The following is a 23,581-nucleotide window of genomic DNA, read 5'->3' on the forward strand; positions in this document are numbered from 1 at the left end:
TATTTATTTTTCTGCCTGATATTTGGGTTTGCCATCTTCACAATTGTTATTTCTCTGCCGAGTTCTGTTTCTCCTTCCTAATCTTTTATTTGCCTCATTCTTCATTCAGCATTTATACATACCGCCACAAGTATGCACATACCTTCTCTTTCTTTCTTGGGTGCTCTCTCATCAGCTTTCTTTCTTTCCTTCTTTCTTTCTCTTGGCTTGTCACCAGCCTACCATGTGCGTGTGTCTATCTCTCTCTCGCTCTCTGTCTTTTTTTCTTCTCCTCCCCTGCAGCAAACTCCACAATAAAAAAAAAAGTGGCTTTCACAAAGACACAGCGAGCGGTGTAATGCTTGAAAGAACTATTACGGACATCGCCACCATATTAAACAGTAATCCATTCCACATCGGCAAAGAATGGATAATTAAAACATCACTTTTAATTGTGAGCATCAGAATGTGCATTACACTTAACTAAATAAATGTAGAAATGTGATACAAACAGAATATTATGTCAGATAAATTATTTGTGAATTAACTGACACAATTTGTTTGCAGCACTTTGAGCTGAATGAACCATTCAGTGTTTCATTTGGTGTAAAATACTGGGCCCGATAATTCATCATTTGTCAGACATTACACAGCAAACTTACTGCATCCTTTTGTCACATTGTAAGAAAATTTGAATTTCATTATTTATTGAGGCTTGGAAGACTGACATTTAATGATCAGTGAGATCATTTTACATGATACAGTGAAGCATTTAGTTTTACAGATGATTGCTAAGTAAATGATTCATGCATGGTTGGTGAGGAACCACTCACTCATAGTATGTTTAACTGGAATATCCATTTCAATTTATGTGGTAGGAAAAGATTTGTGTCTTTCAATAGTGTCACCAGCAAAACTAGAATTGTATAAATTCCTTCCATATGCTGCATTGTGCACACATTTGTAGAATGATCCAGGAATATGCTCCCTGGAAAATGTATTGTAGTGCTGTACTTTTAATCTTGCGGCATTTTGTTAATTCATCGTTGCTAGATTTTTTTTAAATTATAGGTAAAGAAAGACATACATTTATATAGCGCCTTTCACAACCACCGGAGGTCTCAAAGCACTTTTCAGTCAATGAAGTAGTTTTGAAGTGTAGTTACTGTTGTAATGTGGGAAACACGGCAGCCAATTTGCGCACAACAAGCTCCCACAATCAGCAATGTGATAATGACCAGATAATCTGTTTTTGTTATGTTGATTGAGAGATAAATATTGGCCAGGACAATAAATTGCATTCAGGTTAATCTAACTAGACCATGACTGCTTCTTAAAATTCCTGAACAGTCACTTTAAGAGGCATTATTGTCTCCTTCCCTCCCTCCCTCTTACAGACATGATGCTCTCCCTCCTTCATGTATTACTCACTGCTGATCCTAGCTCCACTTCCTACCTGGCGATGTTGCTTTGCTGTGACCATGGACTTTATCCTGTGCTTTATGCAGTGTCAGCTGTGGCTCAGTGGGTAGCCTCTGAGTCAGAAGGTTGTGGGTTCAAGTCCCACTCCAGGGACTTGAGCACAAAAAAAATCTAGACTCCAGTACAGCGCTGAGGGAGGGCTGCACTGTCGGAGGTGCCGTCTTTTGGATGAGACGTTAAACCGAGGCCCTCTCTGCCCCCTCAGATGGACGTAAAAGATCCCATGGCACTATTTCGAAGAAGAGTAGGGGAGTTATCCCTGGGTATCCTGGCCAATATTTATCCCTTAATCAACATAACAAAAATACAGATTATCTGGTCATTATCACATTGCTGTTTGTGGGAGCTTGCTTGTGTGCAAATTGGCTGCCGCATTTCCCACATTACAACAGTGACTATACTCCAAAAAGTACTCAATTGGCTGTAAAGCACTTTGAGACGTCCAGTGGTCGTGAAAGGCGCTATATAAATGCAAGTCTTTCTTTCTTTGCCGGTGGGAAAAAATGGAATTCCTGCTCTCGTTACATGGGAGCCTGACGCTTATCGGAGTAAAGCAGCAGTGTCAGGTTGGAGGTGAGCGTGACACGATCCTCTGGGAGCGGCAAACCAGCTGCTTAAGCGCCAGCGTGGATTGCTGATTTCCCACTCAATATCCACTTTTGGCACACCGCCTACGTTAGTGGTGCCTTGGGCTGAAGCTGTTGCTAAAACAGGCCTGGTTTGTACGATAAGTTAGTACGAATAACATTGTCGCATTTTACTTATGCCACTAAACAGCATTTTGTGATTACAGCTTGCTGAAGTGAGTTGAATGCCTGCTGTTTCTATACATTCGGCTGAATCTCCCCCACTGCGTAACATTTTGCTATGTTGTGACATGTATTTTCTACCTGTTGTAAAACACTCTTGGCTGCAAAATAAAATATTACATCATTCTACGATATGATTCCTTTCATTTTTCTGCTATGTTCGGCAGAAGAAAAGCTTAGCATCGCTCTTGTCAAGAAAGCAGGATTAAAAATGATTTACATTACAGTACAATGCCAAGATTGCAGGGTGTATTTTTCTGATCTAATTTCTCCTTTTGTATTTTGAACAGGAGGCAAAGCCTTCCAGCCAATCAGGAGAGAAGAAGGATGGGGAATACATTAAATTAAAAGTTATAGGCCAGGTAAATGTCATATCACTGATCTAATACCGTTGTCTGATTCAGTTTTGCTTAAGGCTATTGAATTTGCAGTACTGCAGCTAAACAAAACTAAAGACTACAAAATAAATACATTAATTTTTTTAAAGGACAACAGTGAGATTCATTTCAAAGTGAAAATGACCACGCAGCTAAGAAAGCTGAAGGAGTCCTACTGCCAGCGACAGGTAAGAGCAAAGAGAGAAATCTTGTTACTGTCCTCCTTACAGGGAGAAAAGCAATTTCAAACAGCGTTACAGTTGTCATGGAATATTCAACAATGTTTTCACCAGTTTATTTTATTGTTCAGTACCAATATAGGGACACCATACTTAGGCCTATATATGTTAATATCATGCTGTGATATTCTTAATTTATCACCTCAAATTGCTGCTCGTATTGCCACCAGTGATAGACCTCTAACTAAAAGTGCACTTTGCCTCTGTCCTTCTAAATTAGAGTTATATCTGCAATATCTATATTGTAATGCTAGGTGCTTTTCACAATTGAAGTGGATGTAGTGCAGAAATTTCATACGCCTACCGTAATGCTTTACTGAAATTGCTGCACAGTACATTAAATGTGGAGTAAATTAGATTTCAAACACTGAGGAATATAATACTTTGATCCAAATAGTTTCTGAAGTTAGATTAGAAGTACAGCCCTAAAGAGACATTCTGCTATTTAAAGCCACATGCTCAATACACAGTGGGTGGATGCAGACAATTAATTCACATCTGGCTTGTGTACGTCTCAGCAAAGCCTGATTCTGCTCTCGCCTGATGTCTGTACAGCTCATTTGATAGCAATCAGGAGTATGAACCCTGGCTGATTTCCCCCTTCCCTAGCCTAGAGGTATTGAGGCCAATTGTAATACCCTTAAACGTCAGCTGTGGCTCAGTTGATAGCACCCTCACTTCTGAGTCAGAAGGTTGTGGGTTCAAGTCCCACTCCAGAGACTTGAGCACAAAAATCCAGTGCAGTGCTGAGGGAGTGCTGCACTGTTGGAAGTGCTGTCTTTTGGATGAGATGTTAAACCGAGTCCCCGTCTGCCCCCTCAGGTGGACGTAAAAGATCCCACGGCACTATTTCAAAGAAGAGCAGGGGAGTTCTCCCAGGTGTCATAGCCAATATTTATTCCTCAATCAACATCACTAAAAACAGATCATCCGGTCACTTTCACATTGCTGTTTGTGGGAGCTTGCTGTGTGCAATTTGGCTGCCGCGTTTCCAACTTTACAACGGTGACTACGCTTCAAAAAAAAAAGTAAAGTGCTTTGGGACGTCCAGTGGGCATGAAAGGCGCTATATAAATGCAAGTCTTGCTTGCTTTCTTTCTTTTACTGAGATCATCAATTTCAGCGCTAACCAGGGTTTCAATCTGGGCACTTCCTGGCCTGTATGGTGTAATTTCCCCATTGGTAAATGGTTTTACCAGTTGAGCCAATAGGGAATCTCCTAAATTGCTGTCTTATTCCTCCAAGAATTGGTCTGTGGGATTGAGAGTCTCCCTTGACTAAAGTATTGGTCTATGTTTTTTTTTAGTACTTTAGCTGAGCCTGATCTTTTATATCAACTATGAATCTATCCCCTGTGTTCCTTGTGTTGGGCTGTCGTCTAACCTTGGAGTTTATTTTTAATAATCTCATAATTTTAGTAACGAAATGATTGTACAGTAAACACATACATAACAGTATTCTAAAAATCTTTAATGTATGGACGAGGAGGACGTAAAGGAAAGGACTTGCATTTTTATAGCACTTTTCACGACAATTGGACTTCCCATTGGCTTTTCATACAATAAAGAACTTTTGAAGTGTTGTAATGTAGGGAAACACGACAATCAATTTGCGCACAGTAAGGGCCCACAAACAGCAATGAGATGCATTTTTTTAGTCATGTTGGTTGAGGGATAAATATTGGCTGGGAAAGTGGGAGAACTTCCCTGGTATTTGACGCAAACTGCCATGGGATCTTTTATCTGAGAGGGCAGGCGGAACCTCGGAGTAACATCTCATCTGAAAGACAGCATTTCCAACAGTGCGGCACTCCCTCAGTCCTGCACTGGAGCGCCTGCCGGAATGATGTGCTCAACTTTCTGGAGTGGAGCTTGAACCCACAGTCTTCTGTCTCGGAGACGAGAGGTCTATTTCTGAGCCACGTCTAACATCTAGACATCCAATAGCTTGCTTCAGACTGGGTCACATGGAATCATAGTATGAAAAATTATTTATTTTGCTATCTTAAGCATGATTATAAATATAAATTTTCAAGAAGCAGGAATCACTGATTTTCTTTTCTCAGATTTTAAGGGTTCAAAAAAGCACTAGCACATGGTATTTTATCAGTTAAATACATTATAGGGAGGTGAAACAAAGGAGTATCAATATGTATTCCTTTGAAAGATCAAACTGTTGCAGAGATTATGAAAACCTTAGCATCCTTGTGTTTTTGTGTCTGTTTCTGTTGATTTTTTGAATATTTGTATTTAAACGTTAAGAGCTAATGATATAATTGGGAGAGGTGGCTGGAAGCTGTTCTCAAAACTGGCAGTGCGAGAGAGCTGAATTATTAGTAATTTAATACATGTTGATTTAGTTTCACTGTATTGGTTGTGGATGTTGTTTTGACGCCATTACATTGGCTGGGTAGCTCTTCTCAGCCATTTCCCTTGATTATAATCATCAGTACTTCATGAATATACAAAGATGGTTAAAAGAAAAGCAAGACGTAAAGGACTGAAAGTTCATCACAATCCATTGCAGTTGATTTTTTTTTAAAGACTTTACATTGTGAAACATTTTAATATGCATAGCCCATGGGCCCTGGTAATCCAGCAACAAGCTCAGGCAACTCCGTTCTATTTGCATTTCTTATTTGCTAGTTTCCATTTAGAATTTTGTGGGCTTGGAGTTTAAGAGCTCTTCTTGATGTCCTCGTTAATGGATAGATCCTAAATCAGAACAGCAAGGTCTTTTTCTCATCTACATGTTGCCCCTTGGCGACATCATCCGAAAACACAGCATCAGTTTCCACATGTATGCTGACGACACCCAACTCTACCTCACCACCACCTCTCTCGATCCCTCCACGGTTTCTAAAGTGTCACACAGCTTGTCCGACATCCAGTACTGGATTGGCTAAATATTGGAAAGACCAAAGCCATTGTTTTCGGTCCCCACCACAACTCTGTTCCCTAGTCACCCACTCCATCCCTCTCCCTGGCAACTGCCTGAGTCTGAACCAGACTGTTCGCAAACTTGGTGTCACATTTGACCCCGACGTATCCACGCCATCACTAAGACTGCCTATTTCCATCTCCGTAACATCGCTCGACTCCGCACCTGCCTCATCTCATCTGCTACTGAAACCCTCATCCATGCCTTTGTTACCTTTAGACTTGACTATGCTAACGCACTGTCTCCCATCTTCCACCCTCCATAAACTTAAGCTTATCCAAAACTCTCTTGCCTGTATCCAACTCTCACCAAGTCCCGTTCATCCATTACCCCTGTGCTCACTGACCTACATTGGCTCCCAGTTGAGCAACATCTCAATTTTAAAATTCTCTTCCTTGTTTTTAAATCCCTACATGGCCTCGTCCCTCCCTATCTCTGTAATCTCCTCCAATCCTCCGAGATATCTGCGCTCCTCCAGTTCTGCCCTCTTGCACATCTCCGATTTTAATCACTCCACTATAGGCGCCATGCCTTCAGCTGCCTAGGCCCTAAGCTCTGGAATTCCCTCCCTAAACCTCTCTGCCTTTCTACCCCCCTTTCCTTCTTCAAAACGCTCCTTAAAACTCATCTCTGCGCTAATATATGGCTCGGTTTCAAAGTTTGTTTGGTAACGCTCCTGTGAAGCACCTTGGAATGTTTTACATCATTAAAGGCGCTATGTAAATACAAGTTGTTGGTATCAGCAACTTGAGATGTAGGCAACTTAATGGGATCATTGAATTAAATGGTACGTGACTCTCTCCTTTGTACATACCTAAGCAGGCCTAAAGCATGAAAAGCTTAATTGTCACTCTTGTGCCAAACAGTGGTCAGCTCAGTGTCTCTTTCTCAGGACAAAGCAGTGTTTTTGGAAAATTCACTGCAAAACCCCATTTTTTTTTTCCACAACCCCGTTTCCAGTGCAGATTTTGGCCTGACCATTTACAAGGGAACATGAAATGGACTCACTGACCTCTAATTTTCTTATTTTCCTGGTGAGGGAGTATTTTGCTTTCGGTGAATCACGGCATATACCTGCACCCTCCTGCATTTCAAATGGTAATTTTAAATAATTCCAACAAATTGTACAAGAAAATCTTCTCATCACATCAAATTATAGTTTTCTAAATCAAGCTCTGTTTAATTTTATATTTTTTGCCTCTCTCTTGATGTAGGGTGTTCCACCAAATTCACTTCGATTTTTGTTTGAGGGTCAGCGGATCACAGATCACCAAACACCTAAAGAGGTATGGAAGCATTATTTTCTAACATTTTATTAAGAGGTCTCAAGTATCTTCGGACGCTGCTAAAAGAGTGTCAACTATTTACAATCCATATTAATGACTTGGATGAAGGGACCGAGTGTAATGTAGCCAAGTTTGCTGATGATACAAAGATAGGTGGGAAAGCAAATTGATCTGCAAAGGGATATAGACAGGCTAAGTGAGTGGGCAAAAAAATGGTAGGTGGAGTATAATGTGGGAAAATGTGAGGTTATCCACTTTGTCAGAAATAATAGAAAAACAAATTATAATTTAAATGGAGAAAAATTGCAAAGTGCTACAGTACAGAGAGACCTGGGGGTCCTTGTGCATGAATCACAAAAAGTTAGTATGCAGGTACAGCAAGTGATCAGGAAGGCAAATGGAATGTTGGCCTTTATTGCAAGGGGGATAGAGTATAAAAGCAGAGAAGTCCTGCTACACCTGTACAGGGTATCGGTGAGGCCATGTCTGCGTACAGTTTTGGTCTTCATATTTAAGGAAGGATATACTTGCATTGGAGGCTGTTCAGAGAAGGTTCACTTGGTTGATTCCGGATATGAAGGGGTTTACTTTTGAGGATAGGTTGAGTAGGTTGGGCCCATACACATTGGAGTTCAGAAGAATGAGAGGTGATCTTATTGAAACTTATAAGATAATGAGGGAGCTCGACAAGGGTGGATGCAGAGAGGATATTTCCACGCATAGGGGAAACTGTCCCCTGGTTTTATAGTCTTAGAATAAGGGGTCGCCCATTTAAAACTGAGATGAGGAGAAATTTATTCTGAGGGTTGTAAATCTATGGAATTCTCTGCCCCAGAGAGCTGTGGAGGCTGGGTCATTGAATATATTTAAGGTGGAGGTGGGCGGATTTTTGAGCGATAAGGGAGTAAAGGGTTATGGAGAGCGGGCAGGGAAGTGGAGCTGAGTCCATGATTAGATCAGCCATGATCTTATTGAATGAAGGAGCAGGCTCGAAGGGCCAAATGGCCTCCTACTGCTCCTATTTCTTATGTTCTTAGAACTGCCAAAGATGTATTTAACCTTTTGCAGCAGCACTTCTGCATCAATTTTTTTTAAGAAGTGATAATTCAGTTTTGGTGAGGGATGTCAATGCTGGAGATTAGAACACTCTTCCATGTCTGGCATCAAGCACTCCTGGTCAGGCATTGCACAGTCAGATGCAAAGTAAAACTTCCTCTATTCCCCAAAATGTTTCTTGACCCCAAAGGTAGATAGAATCAGTGTGAAAATGTTCACTTACTACACTAACCATCCTTATAGCTTCTCTGAGCAGTCAGTTTATGAATTTAGTGATATTTGGTGCAATATTTTGCATAGTTTTGAACTGTGGTTTCAGAAGTTCAGTTGAGTCTGTGTAAAGCTATTTTCATCTGCGACACTTCGAGCAATCAGAGAGATGAGCTTTTCATCCTCTTACTCTGAGCCAGATTTGGATGCAGAAGTGAAAGAACAATATTCTAACCCACTATGACACACAGCCCCCTGAAGATTATTCTTGCTTGCTAATTTTAGTTTGCAGAACTTTTCTTTCCTCTCTTGCTGAGATGTGGTTCTGTGGACATCAGGCACTTTCCAATATTTCACCTGAGTGGCCATTATTCATATCTGTCGGTGAATATCAGCAAGCTGTTTAATCATGTTTAACAGCCAAGCCTGTTCCAGTCTTCACCTGACATCCATATGTGTGCATTTCCAGCAGAGTCACTGGATTGTGACCAGCAGCAAGCCAGTTTTTTTCCCTTTGACCAGGTGGCTGTGGCTGTTTGAAGTGACTTTGCTGCTGCCCCAATTGGGGTCAGCTAACGCCACACAGACTGGCAGTCGAAGCTCAAGTCTTCATGGCTGTATGTCGCAGCCAATCACTGGTTAAGCCCACTAAGACCTTGGGTGAAGCTAATTCCAGAAACGCCAAGAATTCAGAAATTCTCTTGGAGATTAAAAGTGATCTGTGATTCTGTGCTTTCTGTAACTTGATTTGATTTGTATAGAATTGAATCTTAGAAACACAGAAGGAGGCCATTTGGCCCATTGTGCCGGCTCTTTGAAAGAGCTATCCAATTAGTGCCACTTAGCCACTTTTTCTCCATAGTCCTGCAATTTTTTTTCCCTTTTCAAGTATATATTCAATTCCCTTGTGAAAGTTGCTAATTAATCTGCTTCTGCCACTTTATAAAATACCTTATCATTCCTTTTGATGGTTTTTGAATTTCTTTCCCCTTGTACACTCTTTCATATCATTGCAACATCATTTTTTTTTATTCGTTCGGGATGTGGGCAAAGCCAGCATTTATTGTCCATCCCTAATTGCCCTTGAGAAGGTGGTGGTGAGCTGCCTTCTTGAACCACTGCAATCCGTGTGGTGAAGGAACTCCCACAGTGCTGTTGGGGAGGGAGTTCCAGGATTTTGACCCAGTGACGATGAAGGAACGGCGATATATTTCCAAGTCAGGTTGGTGTGAAACTTGGTGGGAACTTGCAGGTGATGGTGTTCCTATGCGCCTGTTGCCCTTGTCCTTCTAGGTGGTAGAGGCGTGGGTTTGGGAGGTGCTGCCGAAGAAGCCTTGGTGAGTTGCTGCAGTGCATCTTGTAGATGGTACACACTGCAGCCACGGTGCGCCGGTGGTGGAGGGAGTAAATGTTTTAAGTTGGTGGATGGGGTCCCAATCAAGCGGGCTTCTTTTTCCTGGATGGTGTTGAGCTTCTTGAATGTTGTTGGAGCTACAAGTGGAGAGTATTCCATCATGCTCCTGACTTGTGCCTTGTAGATGGTGGAAAGGCTTTGGGGATTCAGGAGGTGAGACACGCGCAAAATAATGTTCTTCAATTAAATTATAGTAATTATAAACTTGCATCTCACAAGATAGTTATTTGTAAATGTAAAATGTCATCATGATTCTTGCCCCCCCCCCCTTCAAAAAAACACTCCTAAAAATCTACTCCCAAATGTAACCAGTAGAAATATGCACCACGTTTCTCAAGATCTGCACTATTGGTTGCTCAAAGTTCTCTTGACATGCATTTCCTCTTCCCCATTCTAAAACATTCATAGGTAATTTCCAATCCTCCCAATCTCCAAGAATACTACGTGAGTTTCAATCAAATATCAGTAAAGGTAACAATGACCAGAGGTGCAATTTCAGTGTTTATCTCCTCGGTCTCCGATGCCTCAAGGATCACGGTCAGCTGACCGTGGCTTTCAACAGAGCTGCTTCCAGAAATACCAGGAGTGCTCGCTTGTAATTATATAGTGCGAGCATTTATATATGTCTCTCTACTTCAGTAAATGCCAATATTGCACGTCGGTTTAAGTATGTAATTCAGAGACCTTCCATTAACAACAAACCGATTTAGACAGACCACTGAAAATGCTGTGTGTTAGCAGGGGCTGAGATGTTGTCCATAACATTTTACCACTTTTAAAAAAAAAAGTTATTCCTTCATTCAGTCTCGGATTTACAAAGAACCTAAAAAAATCAGAATTACAATATTACTTTCTTGACTGATGGTACACCTTTCAGAAACTTTACATTGATATCAGCTCTGTCGGCACTTAACTCGTACATTGCAGCTCTGTTGCAAATCCAATTATTGCACCATTTCAGCTTGTGCTGCTTTCAGCACAGCAGTTCATGGATAGAGCACCATTTTCTTGTCAGGCACCTTCACTGACTGAGAGTGCGTGTCCTTTCACTCTTTTTGTGTTGATCAACACAAGCACCTGCACTAGAGGCAGCATTCCTTACTTTGAGTCCTAATTGTACACTTTTTTCCCCCTGTTTTCCACCTGCATGTGCGGGGGTGTGGCGGGGGCATTGGAGACGGCGTGAAATCGGAAGTTCGGGTTTCCTGGCACGCTGTGGAGTTTTAACTGCATGCCATGTGTGCGGCGTAAATGGTGGGTTCCCTGCCCGGATGCCAGCCTGATTGACAGGCTAGCTTCCAGTTGGGCGTGGATCGTGGACCAGGATGCCGTAGGACCAGGAAGGGGTGGGGGGGTGGGGGGAATCCAAGCCGTGGGGGTGTCCAATCCCGGGTTGGGGGGTGGGTCGCGATCCCCGGGGGGAGAGGGGGGGTGTTCCGTACCCGGGGAGTGGGTCTGATGTCTGGGCGGGGGTCCGCACCCCAAATCCAGGGGTTGCAGGCTGCTGGTGGGGGAGCACAACTCTTCCCGGCTCACAAGTATTGGTCCCAGAGGCTCTGGCCACTCCTGTGGCCCAGGATCCTCGGCTGCCTGCAGTAAAATCTGCAAGTAGAGGCTTCAGACCTCATTATAATATTTAAAATACCAACCTGCCTCCTGGCACCAGTTGGCTGCCCGACTCCCGTCCCGCCTGAGTAGACGATGAAAGTGGGCGCGATGGGGTCGGGTTTTAGACTTTTACAACTTTCACTTTCTCTACCTCTACCCCCACCCACCCCAGACTCATCTTGATGTGTTGTAAATTGATTGAAGCACATGCTTAGTGACAGACATGTGCCAGTACTGGCAGCCCATCGTGGCTTTTGTTAAATGACTGTGCGACAAGCAGCCAGGTTGTATAGTGTGTGAAAGCCTCGGTACATCTTTAAAGGGTTTCAGTTGTAATTTACAGCTGTAATCTGTACCCTCTGGATGTATATGGTCAGCAATAAAAGAACTGCACCGTTCACTGCTTGATCTTCTTTCGTATGGTAGAAGCAAAGCAAATGAAATGTGAACATCTAAGTTGGATATCCAGGCCAAAGCTGTGTAATAGTGTGGATATCTTGTAAGCTGCCTGAAAATTCCCTCTGAGGGCTGTGCTCAATGAGTACTCCAGGGTCTGATTAGGAGCTCCATAGTCGCATGATGGGGCTGCTTTAATCTTCCACCTATGGAGAAGCATCGACCATGACCGGTTCTGAGGCAGTTGATGGTTGTCCACTGTTTGCGAGGAAGGTTTGATCCTTCAGGTTGTACTGTGGGGTTCTCTGTAAGGAATCTATTCCATATGTCACAGTTCTTCCAATCATTTCGTCATCGGTCATCAAGGCTGAGGGGAGATCACTGAAGGGCTTCGGCGACAGTCCAAAATGGCCTTCTAGATTTGAGACGGGTTGGTGGTGAGTTCTGTGAGAGCTTGGCATTGGCCAATAATAAATGTGCCACGGGTTGCTTGATATGAACCATGTGCTTGGTAAAGGGAACCATTGGATAGGCTTCCCTCGGTAGCTATGTTCCCATTGAGCCTGACCGCCATGTTCTGCCAGCCATTGTAGACTGCCCTAGAATGGCTCTCCTCATTCCCACTTCATACAGCAGCACCTGGACTTCGCCCGCCATCGAGCATGGAGTTTGGACTGCTGCACCACTAGCTCGCAGACTATGGGGCCGAAATACAGGGTGTATATAAGGCCCGTTACCGCCGTTTTGCGGTGGCCATGCGGCGGAATCGAGTGGCACCGCGTTACAGTCCATTGGCTGCCCTAACCCAAATTCAGCTCGGGGATTTTTCGGCCTGTCGCCACTTCCACCCTGCTGCTGCCGACCGCCGCAAGCGCGTCATCAAAGCGCGCACCACCGCTGTCCCGCACCTCCATTGCAATATGTCCCAAGTTTACTTTAAAAAATCCACGAGTCGCTGCACGGTGCCCCTGCCAGCTTTTTCTGTCGGTGCACCTTCTCCTGTCTGTGTGCGGCACATCAGCGCGGCAGCCCTTCAAGGGAAGGGCCCACTGCCGCGGCCGCCCTGTTTTTATTTTTGCCGGCCGACTTCCCGATCGGCCGGCCAATTACTGCCCCGGGTTCGGCCAGGTTGCCAATAGGCAGCCTGGCACCCCCTCTTGGGTGCCAGGCCACTGGCCCAGCCAGTGTTCCTGATTGTCGAACGCTCTGCCCTCAAGTGAAGGGGAGAGCGTGGTGACGCAAATGCATTGTGACGTCATCTCCACTCGGCCACTGAGTGACAGCCGCGACAACTCTGACCCGCCCCTCACCAGGACTTACCGCCGCGCTTTTGCCCCCACTATGACCGACTTCCGGTTCAACGAGAAAAAAAGTTTCTCGTGGAAGGCCGCCTCATCGCACCCGGCGGTAAAAAATCGTGGGAGCGCCAGCTTTCTGACCTGCCTGTATTACAGCCCCTATATTTCCTGACACCTCTTCTGTTGTGCCAGTCATTGGGTATTGTTGAATACTTTTATGTACCACTTTTTAGAAGTGCATTGGGCAGATTGAAACATGCAGGTGCTGTACATGGAAAGAGTTGGCGGGTGTTGTACGGTTTAGGTTCCTACTGAACTGGTAAGGCTGCACACGGTGGGGGTGGAGAGGGGGGTGGTGGTGCTGGGAATTCTAATGTGCAGCCTAATGGGCAATGATTGGAAGCTGGAGTAAAATGAAACATTGTGTGGGTCGGAGGCAAGAATACTTTCTGCACTGCGTAACTCTGAGGTGATACTCAAATCCATGACCTTTCCATCCCTGTGTCGTGAACAGTTAACTGTTACCATTCAGCCGTATACATAACTCTTTAGTTCAGGACCCATACAAATATACTTGTCAGAAAAGATAGTCGTCGTCTTAGGCAGTCCCCCGGAGTTGAGGATGACTTGACTGGCTGGCTCTGCTGCACAGGAGGGCAGGAAAAAGAGTGGGAGAGCAATAGTGATTGGGGATTCAATGGTGAGGGGAATAGATAGGCGTTTCTGCGGCCGCAACCGAGACTCCAGGATGGTATGTTGCCTCCCTGGTGCAAGGGTCATGGATGTCTCGGAGCGGGTGCAGGACATTCTAAAAAGGGAGGGAGAACAGCCAGTTGTCGTGGTGCACATTGGTACCAACGACATAGGTAAAAAGAGGGATGAGGTCCTACGAAACGAATTTAAGGAGCTAGGAGCTAAATTAAAAAGTAGGACCTCAAAAGTAGTAATCTCGGGATTGCTACCAGTGCCACGTGATAGTCAGAGTAGGAATCGCAGGATAGCGCAGATGAATATGTGGCTTGAGCAGTGGTGCAACAGGGAGGGATTCAAATTCCTGGGGCATTGGAACCGGTTCTGGGGGAGGTGGGACCAGTACAAACCGGACGGTCTACACCTGGGCAGGACCGGAACCAATGTCCTAGGGGGAGTGTTTGCTAGTGCTGTTGGGGAGGATTTAAACTGATATGGCAGGGGGATGGGAACCAATGCAGGGAGACAGAGGGAAACAAAAAGGAGGCAAAAGCAAAAGACAGAAAGGAGATGAGGAAAAGTGGAGGGCAGAGAAACCCAAGGCAAAGAACAAAAAGGGCCACTGTACAGCAAAATTCTAAAAGGACAAAGGGTGTTAAAAGAACAAGCCTGAAGGCTTTGTGTCTTAATGCAAGGAGTATCCGCAATAAAATGGATGAATTAACTGCAAATAGATGTTAACAAATATGATGTGATTGGGATTACGGAGACGTGGCTCCAGGATGATCAGGGCTGGGAACTCAACATCCAGGGGTAGTCAACATTCAGGAAAGATAGAATAAAAGGAAAAGGAGGTGGGGTAGCATTGCTGGTTAAGGAGCAAATTAAGGCAATAGTTCGGAAGGACATTAGCTTGGATGATGTGGAATCTATATGGGTAGAGCTGCAGAATACCAAAGGACAAAAAACGTTAGTGGGAGTTGTGTACAGACCTCCAAACAGTAGTAGTGATGTTGGGGAGGGCATCAAACATGAAATTAGGGGTGCGTGCAATAAAGGTGCAGCAGTTATAATGGGTGACTTTAATATGCACATAGATTGGGTTAACCAAACTGGAAGCAATACGGTAGAGGAGGATTTCCTGGAGTGCATAAGGGATGGTTTTTTAGACCAATATGTCGAGGAACCAACTAGGGGGGAGGCCATCTTAGACTGGGTGTTGTGTAATGAGAGAGGATTAATTAGCAATCTCGTTGTGCGAGGCCCCTTGGGGAAGAGTGACCATAATATGGTGGAATTCTGCATTAGGATGGAGAATGAAACAGTTAATTCAGAGACCATGGTCCAGAACTTAAAGAAGGGTAACTTTGAAGGTATGAGGCGTGAATTGGCTAGGATAGATTGGCGAATGATACTGAAGGGGTTGACTGTGGATGGGCAATGGCAGACATTTAGAGACCGCATGGATGAACTACAACAATTGTACATTCCTGTCTGTCGTAAAAATAAAAAAGGGAAGGTGGCTCAACCGTGGCTATCAAGGGAAATCAGGGATAGCATTAAAGCCAAGGAAGTGGCATACAAATTGGCCAGAAATAGCAGAGAACCCGGGGACTGGGAGAAATTTAGAACTCAGCAGAGGAGGACAAAGGGTTTGATTAGGGCAGGGAAAATGGAGTACGAGAAGAAGCTTGCAGGGAACATTAAGACGGATTGCAAAAGTTTCTATAGATATGTAAAGAGAAAAAGGTTAGTAAAGACAAACGTAGGTCCCCTGCAGTCAGAATCAGGGGAAGTCATAACGGGGAACAAAGAAATGGCGGACCAATTGAACAAGTACTTTGGTTCGGTATTCACTGAGGAGGACACAAACAACCTTCCGGATATAAAAGGGGTCGGAGGGTCTAGTAAGGAGGAGGAACTGAGGGAAATCCTTATTAGTCGGGAAATTGTGTTGGGGAAATTGATGGGATTGAAGGCCGATAAATCCCCAGGGACTGATGGACTGCATCCCAGAGTACTTAAGGAGGTGGCCTTGGAAATAGTGGATGCATTGACAGTCATTTTCCAACATTCCATTGACTCTGGATCAGTTCCTATGGAGTGGAGGGTAGCCAATGTAACCCCACTTTTTAAAAAAGGAGGGAGAGAGAAAACAGGGAATTACAGACCGGTCAGCCTGACATTGGTAGTGGGTAAAATGATGGAATCAATTATTAAGGATGTCATCGCAGTGCATTTGGAAAGAGGTAATATGATAGGTCCAAGTCAGCATGGATTTGTGAAAGGGAAATCATGCTTGACAAATCTTCTGGAATTTTTTGAGGATGTTTCCAGTAGAGTGGACAAGGGAGAACCAGTTGATGTGGTATATTTGGACTTTCAGAAGGCTTTCGACAAGGTCCCACACAAGAGATTAATGTGCAAAGTTAAAGCACATGGGATTGGGGGTAGTGTGCTGATATGGATTGAGAACTGGTTGTCAGACAGGAAGCAAAGAGTAGGAGTAAATGGGGACTTTTCATAATGGCAGGCAGTGACTAGTGGGGTACCGCAAGGTTCTGTGCTGGGGCCCCAGCTGTTTACACTGTACATTAATGATTTAGACGAGGGGATTAAATGTAGTATCTCCAAATTTGCGGATGACACTAAGTTGGGTGGCAGTGTGAGCTGCAAGGAGGATTCTATGAGGCTGCAGAGCGACTTGGATAGGTTAGGTGAGTGAGCAAATGCATGGCAGATGAAGTATAATGTGGATAAATGTGAGGTTATCCACTTTGGTGGTAAAAACAGAGAGACAGACTATTATCTGAATGGTGACAGATTAGGAAAAGGGGAGGTGCAAAGAGACCTGGGTGTCATGGTACATCAGTCATTGAAGGTTGGCATGCAGGTACAGCAGGCGGTTAAGAAAGCAAATGGCATGTTGGCCTTCATAGCGAGGGGATTTGAGTACAAGGGCAGGGAGGTGTTGCTACAATTGTACAGGGCCTTGGTGAGGCCACACCTGGAGTATTGTGTACAGTTTTGGTCTCCTAACCTGAGGAAGGACATTCTTGCTATTGAGGGAGTGCAGCGAAGGTTCACCAGACTGATTCCCGGGATGGCGGGACTGACCTATCAAGAAAGACTGGATCAACTGGGCTTGTATTCACTGGAGTTCAGAAGAATGAGAGGGGACCTCATAGAAACGTTTAAAATTCTGACGGGGTTAGACAGGTTAGATGCAGGAAGAATGTTCCCAATGTTGGGGAAGTCCAGAACCAGGGGACACAGTCTAAGGATAAGGGGGAAGCCATTTAGGACTGAGATGAGGAGGAATTTCTTCACCCAGAGAGTGGTGAACCTGTGGAATTCTCTACCACAGAAAGTTGTTGAGGCCAATTCACTAAATATATTCAAAAAGGAGTTAGATGAAGTCCTTACTACTAGGGGAATCAAGGGGTATGGTGAGAAAGCAGGAATGGGGTACTGAAGTTGCATGTTCAGCCATTGAATGGCGGTGCAGGCTAGAAGGGCCGAATGGCCGACTCCTGCACCTATTTTCTATGTTTCTATGAATACTAATGTGACTGATGAGACCAATACGGACCAGGTCCCAAACTTCATTTTAAAAGGTGGAAGATGCCCGGTGCGTGAATTATTTTAATGTGGGGTGGTCGTTGTCCACCAGCCACCAAACGGCTAGTAACATTTTTCTGATCCCGATACCTTTCTGGGGGAGTTGATATTTGAAAAAAAGATCTTCACATCCCTTGCAAAATGCATTCATTTATGAAAATGTATCTTCTTACACTAAGTATCATCAATACCAGCTCCCAATAAACAAGGAAAGTCATTGGGGATAAAAACTAGTGGAAACTAATTGGCAAGCCTCGAACTACTATCCTGTCACTCAACAGTGGGAGATTTCCTTCCTCTCCAGCCCATTTTTTCTAGGTAATGTCCATCCACAGTGGAAAGAATCCTGCAGAAAATAAGCCCCAGAGCCAGAATACACACTAACGTAGCATACCTGAGAATTGATTCAAGGGCATCCCGTATGGACATAGAATTTCTGCAATCTCAGTTATTAAAGAACACCAAATATAATCAATATTTAACATGAAGGTTTGTCAGAGCTGTACCACCTTGCCGTTGCCCCATGGTGAACGTTATATTCATTCCCCCCACCCCTCCCATGGCACAGTGTTTCTTGCATATTGATGGGAGGAGAAGGATACGAGTATGCAGTTTTACTTTCTGAATGTGAATTCTGTCAAAGTTTAATGAAGCTGCATTCATCACTGGTTTGAATGAGCCATTTGTTCCTGTTTTGTGATCTATTTTAAGAAAGTGTCGCTGCAAAATATAAATCAAAAATCTTGGCCAGCATCCGTCCATTTTATGGGAGTCCTGCTGCATTCATAATTGCAAGGTCTTCAAAGTATGCAGCCCTTAATGCCATTCTCGATGCCACCATGGTAGTTGATGTACAAGTGTTCGGAAGGTTATGTATTCAAGTCCTGCACCAGAACTTGTGCACATAATGTAGGTGGACAGTTCAGCAATTAAATTTAATTCGGATTTTTATTTTACAAATTGATTACTTTAAAAAATTCATGTAATCTTAATGTGTTAATTAAAGCTATGTTAGTGTAGAATTTTTTTTTCTGTTTCTATACACTTAGTAAGTGTGAATTTACTTTGTTAACATTGAAAGAATTCCATGACGGTGCCTGAGAAATGAGACTTTTTGTGACGAGGGAAGCCATTGCATTATGGATTACAGTAACTATATATAGCTTTAATAATCACTTGTACTTAACCCATTAGCTATCAGTGAACATACACAATGTATGCACAGTTTTAAGTAGTTTTTAGTCCTGTTTCATACAAGTTAAATCTGGATTTTCTGCTTGGCATTACTTTAATGCTGGGAGTGGCCCATTTTAAACTGGTAACTACCTGTGTTTAAATTAGTGGCAATCGGAAAATTTAGGAATCAGTGCCACAAATCCGGGCTGATGTTCTGTAACAGTTTCTGACCTAGCATTTGGGGTAACAGTCCAGGGATTAAGAGATAGCACTTCTAGAGAGACAGCTTCACCAATCATCTCCTGATGTGAACATCTTTACAATAGATGTAAGTCGGCACTGAGGAACTGGTTACACATCCTGAGTGACCATTTTACTGAAGATGTTGAGAGGATGGGTGGAGTCAGAGATCGTGGGAGGTTGGGGAATGTATGAGATCATAGGATGTGTAAAAGAGGTTTAGCTTGTTGGGATGTGGAGTGAACACTCCTCCTCCTGGCTCACATGCAGTGTTGTAAATGCACTTGCCTCCTGCAACCGGCCCATCTCGCCTTCTTTAACTGCCGGATATTCCTGAGCCCCGGCCTCCATTGGTTAAAAATAAAAATGCTGCTAAAATGGAGGCTCCTTAAAATATTTTATGTATTGACCTAATTCCTGAGAGTGGCTTGATCTCTCTTCCTTCCCTTCCTTCCCCCCCCGCCCCCCCCACCGAACCGCCTCCATTAAAGTCAGAACTGGACGGGTTGGAATTTAATTTATTTTTAAATTCTCCCCAATGTGCGTGCAGCATCAGAATGTTGTCACCTTTTTCTGATTGGCTCTAAATTCCCAGCAACCAATTAAAAAAAAAAACCTGGCTGAAATTTGAACCAATTAAAAACATTTCACCACTAAACGCTTATTCTGACTGGCTCCTGGGAAATGCGAACTAACTCTCTCTCTCTGTCTCTCTCTCTCGCTGTTTTCTACCATATCCTCTCACTTACAGTAAGCAATCCCTTAGGAGCTCCACCAGTATATACAAATCAATTTTCCTATTTATTTTTACAATAATCAATTTGAGATGGTGGAGGTTGATGAACAAGTATACTCTTGTGAAAGATGGTCATTATGGATGCCCCTTAATAAAAAGAATATGAAGATTATTATAATTATATTATTCAAAATCTGATTTGTATAGTGGAAATTAGTAAGCATAATAAATTCATACTGTAATGCATAATTTAATCAAAAATATCTGCCGTCACAGTTTGTGATTCTTTTTATCCCCACAATATGACTTGGACATAAGATGTGTATTATGGGCAGAAGATGCCTGACCGGGAATAGTTTGCCCAGACAGCCCCATGCTCAGTTAGGTATCCGTAGGAAAATGAAAGATGATTTAAAAAATTGAATGGACAGTTCTTTTGCACCAGAGTCGGTAGCGAGGGAACAGAGTTTGTGGTGGGGACTGAAGACAATTGCATTAATTGGGGGGGGGGGGGTGGGGGGCAGTTTTGTGGTCAGGAAACCCGGAAGAACAACAGGACCTGATTATCATTTTGCGACTCCTTTTCCCAGGCGCAGCCAGCCAGATTGAGAGGCTGTCCGGCCGCAACTGGGGAGCGGAAAGGAGGGAGGGAGAGATTGGGCGCGGTGGGGGGGGGGGGGTGGGCTGGCATCGATGGCGATTCGGAGCGTATGCACACGCTATCTTAAACCTTGTAAAAGGCCTCACAAGTTCTGGGTTTCCACGTGCGCTGCGCCTACGCGAAAACCTGGAACTTGCGATCCCCCAAACCGAAACAGAAATCACTTTCGCTGGCACAGAGTGGACTATTTACCCAGCTACTGCCCAGCAAATGCCCAAGAAACCCTTACGCCTGGTAAAAGCAGGCGTAGGGAATGCTTTTACCAGCGTAAGGGTTAATATAAATGTTAATTTAAAAATAAAAAAACATGCATTTAAAAAAACATTTTAAAATTTGTTTATGTCAATGTTGGCCCGGATTCAAATATTGAAAATTGTTTGTCAAAAAATTAAAATTTTATTGTAAATGCTTCATTAAAGTGACTTTTAATTAAATGTGAAAATGGGAACATTTATTTTTATTAGAATTGTGTAAATTCTTTAATTGTTTGGAGATTCTGTTGCTTGTCATTAGGGGATTCCATTCGGAAATTACAGTCATGGAATCCTCCTTTTGTGATTGGAGGACTGGGCTCATGTGATCTCAGGTACGCTTCCGAACTGCCTGCGTCCCTGGGATCCATGGGCCTTTACATAGGCGCACGCAGTTGTCATAGTTCGCAGTAGTGGGTATTTGATGTAATGATGATGAATGAACATTTATTGACCTTTTAACATCATTTTGAGTGTACTTATATTCAGAGATGTTCTTTTCACAATCAATTTCTGACTGTTTGAAATGGGTAAAACCAGCTAGAAGCAGTCTGGAAAAATTAGAAGCATGGAGGTGAAGATTACATGAATGTGACTTATTTTTAACCCAAGCAAAATCTATTTGATCATCATTTGTGGTTGGATTTTCGTGAACCATAAAGCCAGTTTAACATACAGCAATCATTCTTGTTATTTAAGAAATCTTTATAGTTAGACAAGAGGTTTCAACTTGTAATTTGGAATCTAACTCCTTCCCTGGCAAGCATGTGTGTGTATATCTATCGGGCTCAATTGTCGCCACCATTCTGCGGCGTTTTTTTGGCATCTGCTGATTTTTTTGAGCAAACTAAAATCTTCGTTTCGCCAAAGTTTCTGCGTCATCGTAAAGTACTTACGGCTGATTTTTTTTTTTTAGTTCCCGATTTTTTGACGTCACTGGGGGTGCCAACGGCACTAGTTCTGGCCACTTAAGCAAGTTTGGCCAACTAGGATTTTTTCAAAAACGGCGCAGTGCACCGTTCTGGGAAAACCTTACGTAAACTTAAGAAAATCAGCGCAAAAGATCGAGTTCCGCGGCCCTGGATAGCGAGGGAGGCATTCGACCCGAGGGAGGAGCGGCACTGGGGGCGGTCCATTCGGCCCGAGATAGGGGCGGGGACAGGGGGCCTTTCGGCCCAGAATAGCAGCAGCACCAAGGGGGGGGGGGGGGGGGTGCATTTGGCCCGGGATAGCAGCAGCACCAGGGCTCTACAATTGCTTATGTCTTGCTGCATCTTGTATGTTTCATTTTGCAGCCTCAGCCCTTCAGGGTGTCCCTCGTTACCCTGGCAACCTGAGTTTTTTTTGGTGCAGACCTTGAGCTCCACCCACAGAGCTTAAGGACAATCTGCGCCGCTCCAAAATGAAAGGTTATTCCAGCAAAACTTGCAAATTTTTTTGTTGGCGCAGTCGGCCACTAAAAAAATCTGAGGTACCTCTACAATTGCGGCAAAAATCGGCAATGTGAAAAATTTACCCCATAATTTTTAAACATATATGGTTCACATTTATCTCAAGAGTATCACTTGCTTATCAGCACAAAGAATCTCCTATACCAATAGCGCAACATGTAACTCATCAGAGTGCTAAATATTTAAGTTTAAATTTTGATGGCATGAGTCACAACTTTTGTGGTGTAAACTAAAGGTAGAAATACCAGAGTTTCTGTTCACTAAATCTGGAATCCGGCTTCCTGGCCTGTGGTTTCAGTTATTTCTACTGGTTTGCAAGAAGTTTGCAAACTTGCCCTGAAGGTGTTAATTTTATCTTTTTTTTCTGTTTCCTTATTTTGTCTTTTCCTGTTTTTTACTTTGTTGACTTTCTCATTCTTAGTTCAGTTCTTATTTGTCTATAATATTTTTTCTGTTTGTTTTCCCTCTTCATTCAGTATCCTCTGCATTGTACAATAGTAACTCCCTTTTATTTAATGATCCAGTGAACATGAACATAATTCCAGGCTGTTGATTATATCACAAAAATGGCCCATGTGAATCTCTTTTCATGCTATAAAAAGAAAAGTAAATTTTCCCTCTGTTTTCTGCGTGATGATATGTTAAGCATGAGTTTCTTTTTCTTGTGGAAAAGGTTACTTCAGTCATTGTATTCTTTGAATTTGTTAAGTATCAGTTTGGCAGCCCTCTTGTCACTTGAGTCACAAGGTCATGGGTTCAAGCCTCAATACAAATTTGAGCATGTAATCTAGATTGATACTTTAGAGGGAGTGCTGCATTGTCAGAGGTACCAACTTTTGAATGAGTTGTTAAACCGAGGCCCTGGCTATCTGCTCGGGTAGATGCAAAAGAGCCCAAGCACTTCTCAGAGAAGAGACCAACATTACTCACTCCATAAATATCACCAAAAATGAACATTCATTTGCCGTCTTGCTTGCTTGTGCAAATTGGCTGCTGCATTTACCTACATAACATCAGTGACGGTAATTCATAAGTCGCCCATTGGTTATAAACTGTTTTAGCACCGCTAGATAATGTGAAATGTGCACAATAAATGCACATTTATCTCTTTTCTATTGTTTAAGAATGTCTTTGTTCATATATGTATTCTCAAGCAGCTTTCAAGTACATAAATATCCTGATATTTATTAACACAGTGCTTGATATCCATTAAACATTCTGCATCAAGTAAACCTTCAGCACTAACATCATTGAGATACCTGGTACCAGATGTCATCAAGTCTTCTGATGCGGGATCTGGTGATTTCTAGCCTCCCCAACTTCAAACTGGTGTTTAGGTGTGGCTATGCCACTGACTGTTGAGCACGGGAACCTGAGGGCAAGTTAGCCAGCACTTGGGGCACTGCGACGTGAACCTCAATAATATATTAATTGCCCAACTTTTCCCCAGATTCTGAGTGAGTCTTCAAACTATCAGTTCATTGTGTAAGTTTGTTGCCATCAATGCCGCACACTAATAGGACTACTTAAAACCTAAAGGACAAAATTAATACGAGCGCTGTAGCTTCCATTTCCCCAGCATCTTATAAATCAGAGTTGTCCTTTATAACAAGAGTGAATGTCTTAGCTCAGGAACTGACAGAGTATATTCCTTCCTTCCT

At 43.3% G+C, this 23,581-nt stretch overlaps 1 protein-coding gene across 1 annotated transcript in view; it reads left to right on the top strand.

The window, feature by feature from the left end:
- Window positions 1–23,581, top strand: part of sumo1 (small ubiquitin like modifier 1) — a 77,536-nt gene that overhangs the window by 49,966 nt on the left and 3,989 nt on the right. Inside the window, exons 3-5 of the mRNA XM_070864493.1 lie at window positions 2,561–2,632; window positions 2,758–2,835; window positions 7,041–7,112. Coding sequence (XP_070720594.1) covers window positions 2,561–2,632; window positions 2,758–2,835; window positions 7,041–7,112 — 222 coding nt within the window. The remainder of the gene's footprint in view (window positions 1–2,560; window positions 2,633–2,757; window positions 2,836–7,040; window positions 7,113–23,581) is intronic.

This window comes from Pristiophorus japonicus, chromosome 21 (genome assembly GCF_044704955.1).
Source record: "Pristiophorus japonicus isolate sPriJap1 chromosome 21, sPriJap1.hap1, whole genome shotgun sequence".
Classification (NCBI taxonomy): domain Eukaryota; kingdom Metazoa; phylum Chordata; class Chondrichthyes; family Pristiophoridae; genus Pristiophorus; species Pristiophorus japonicus.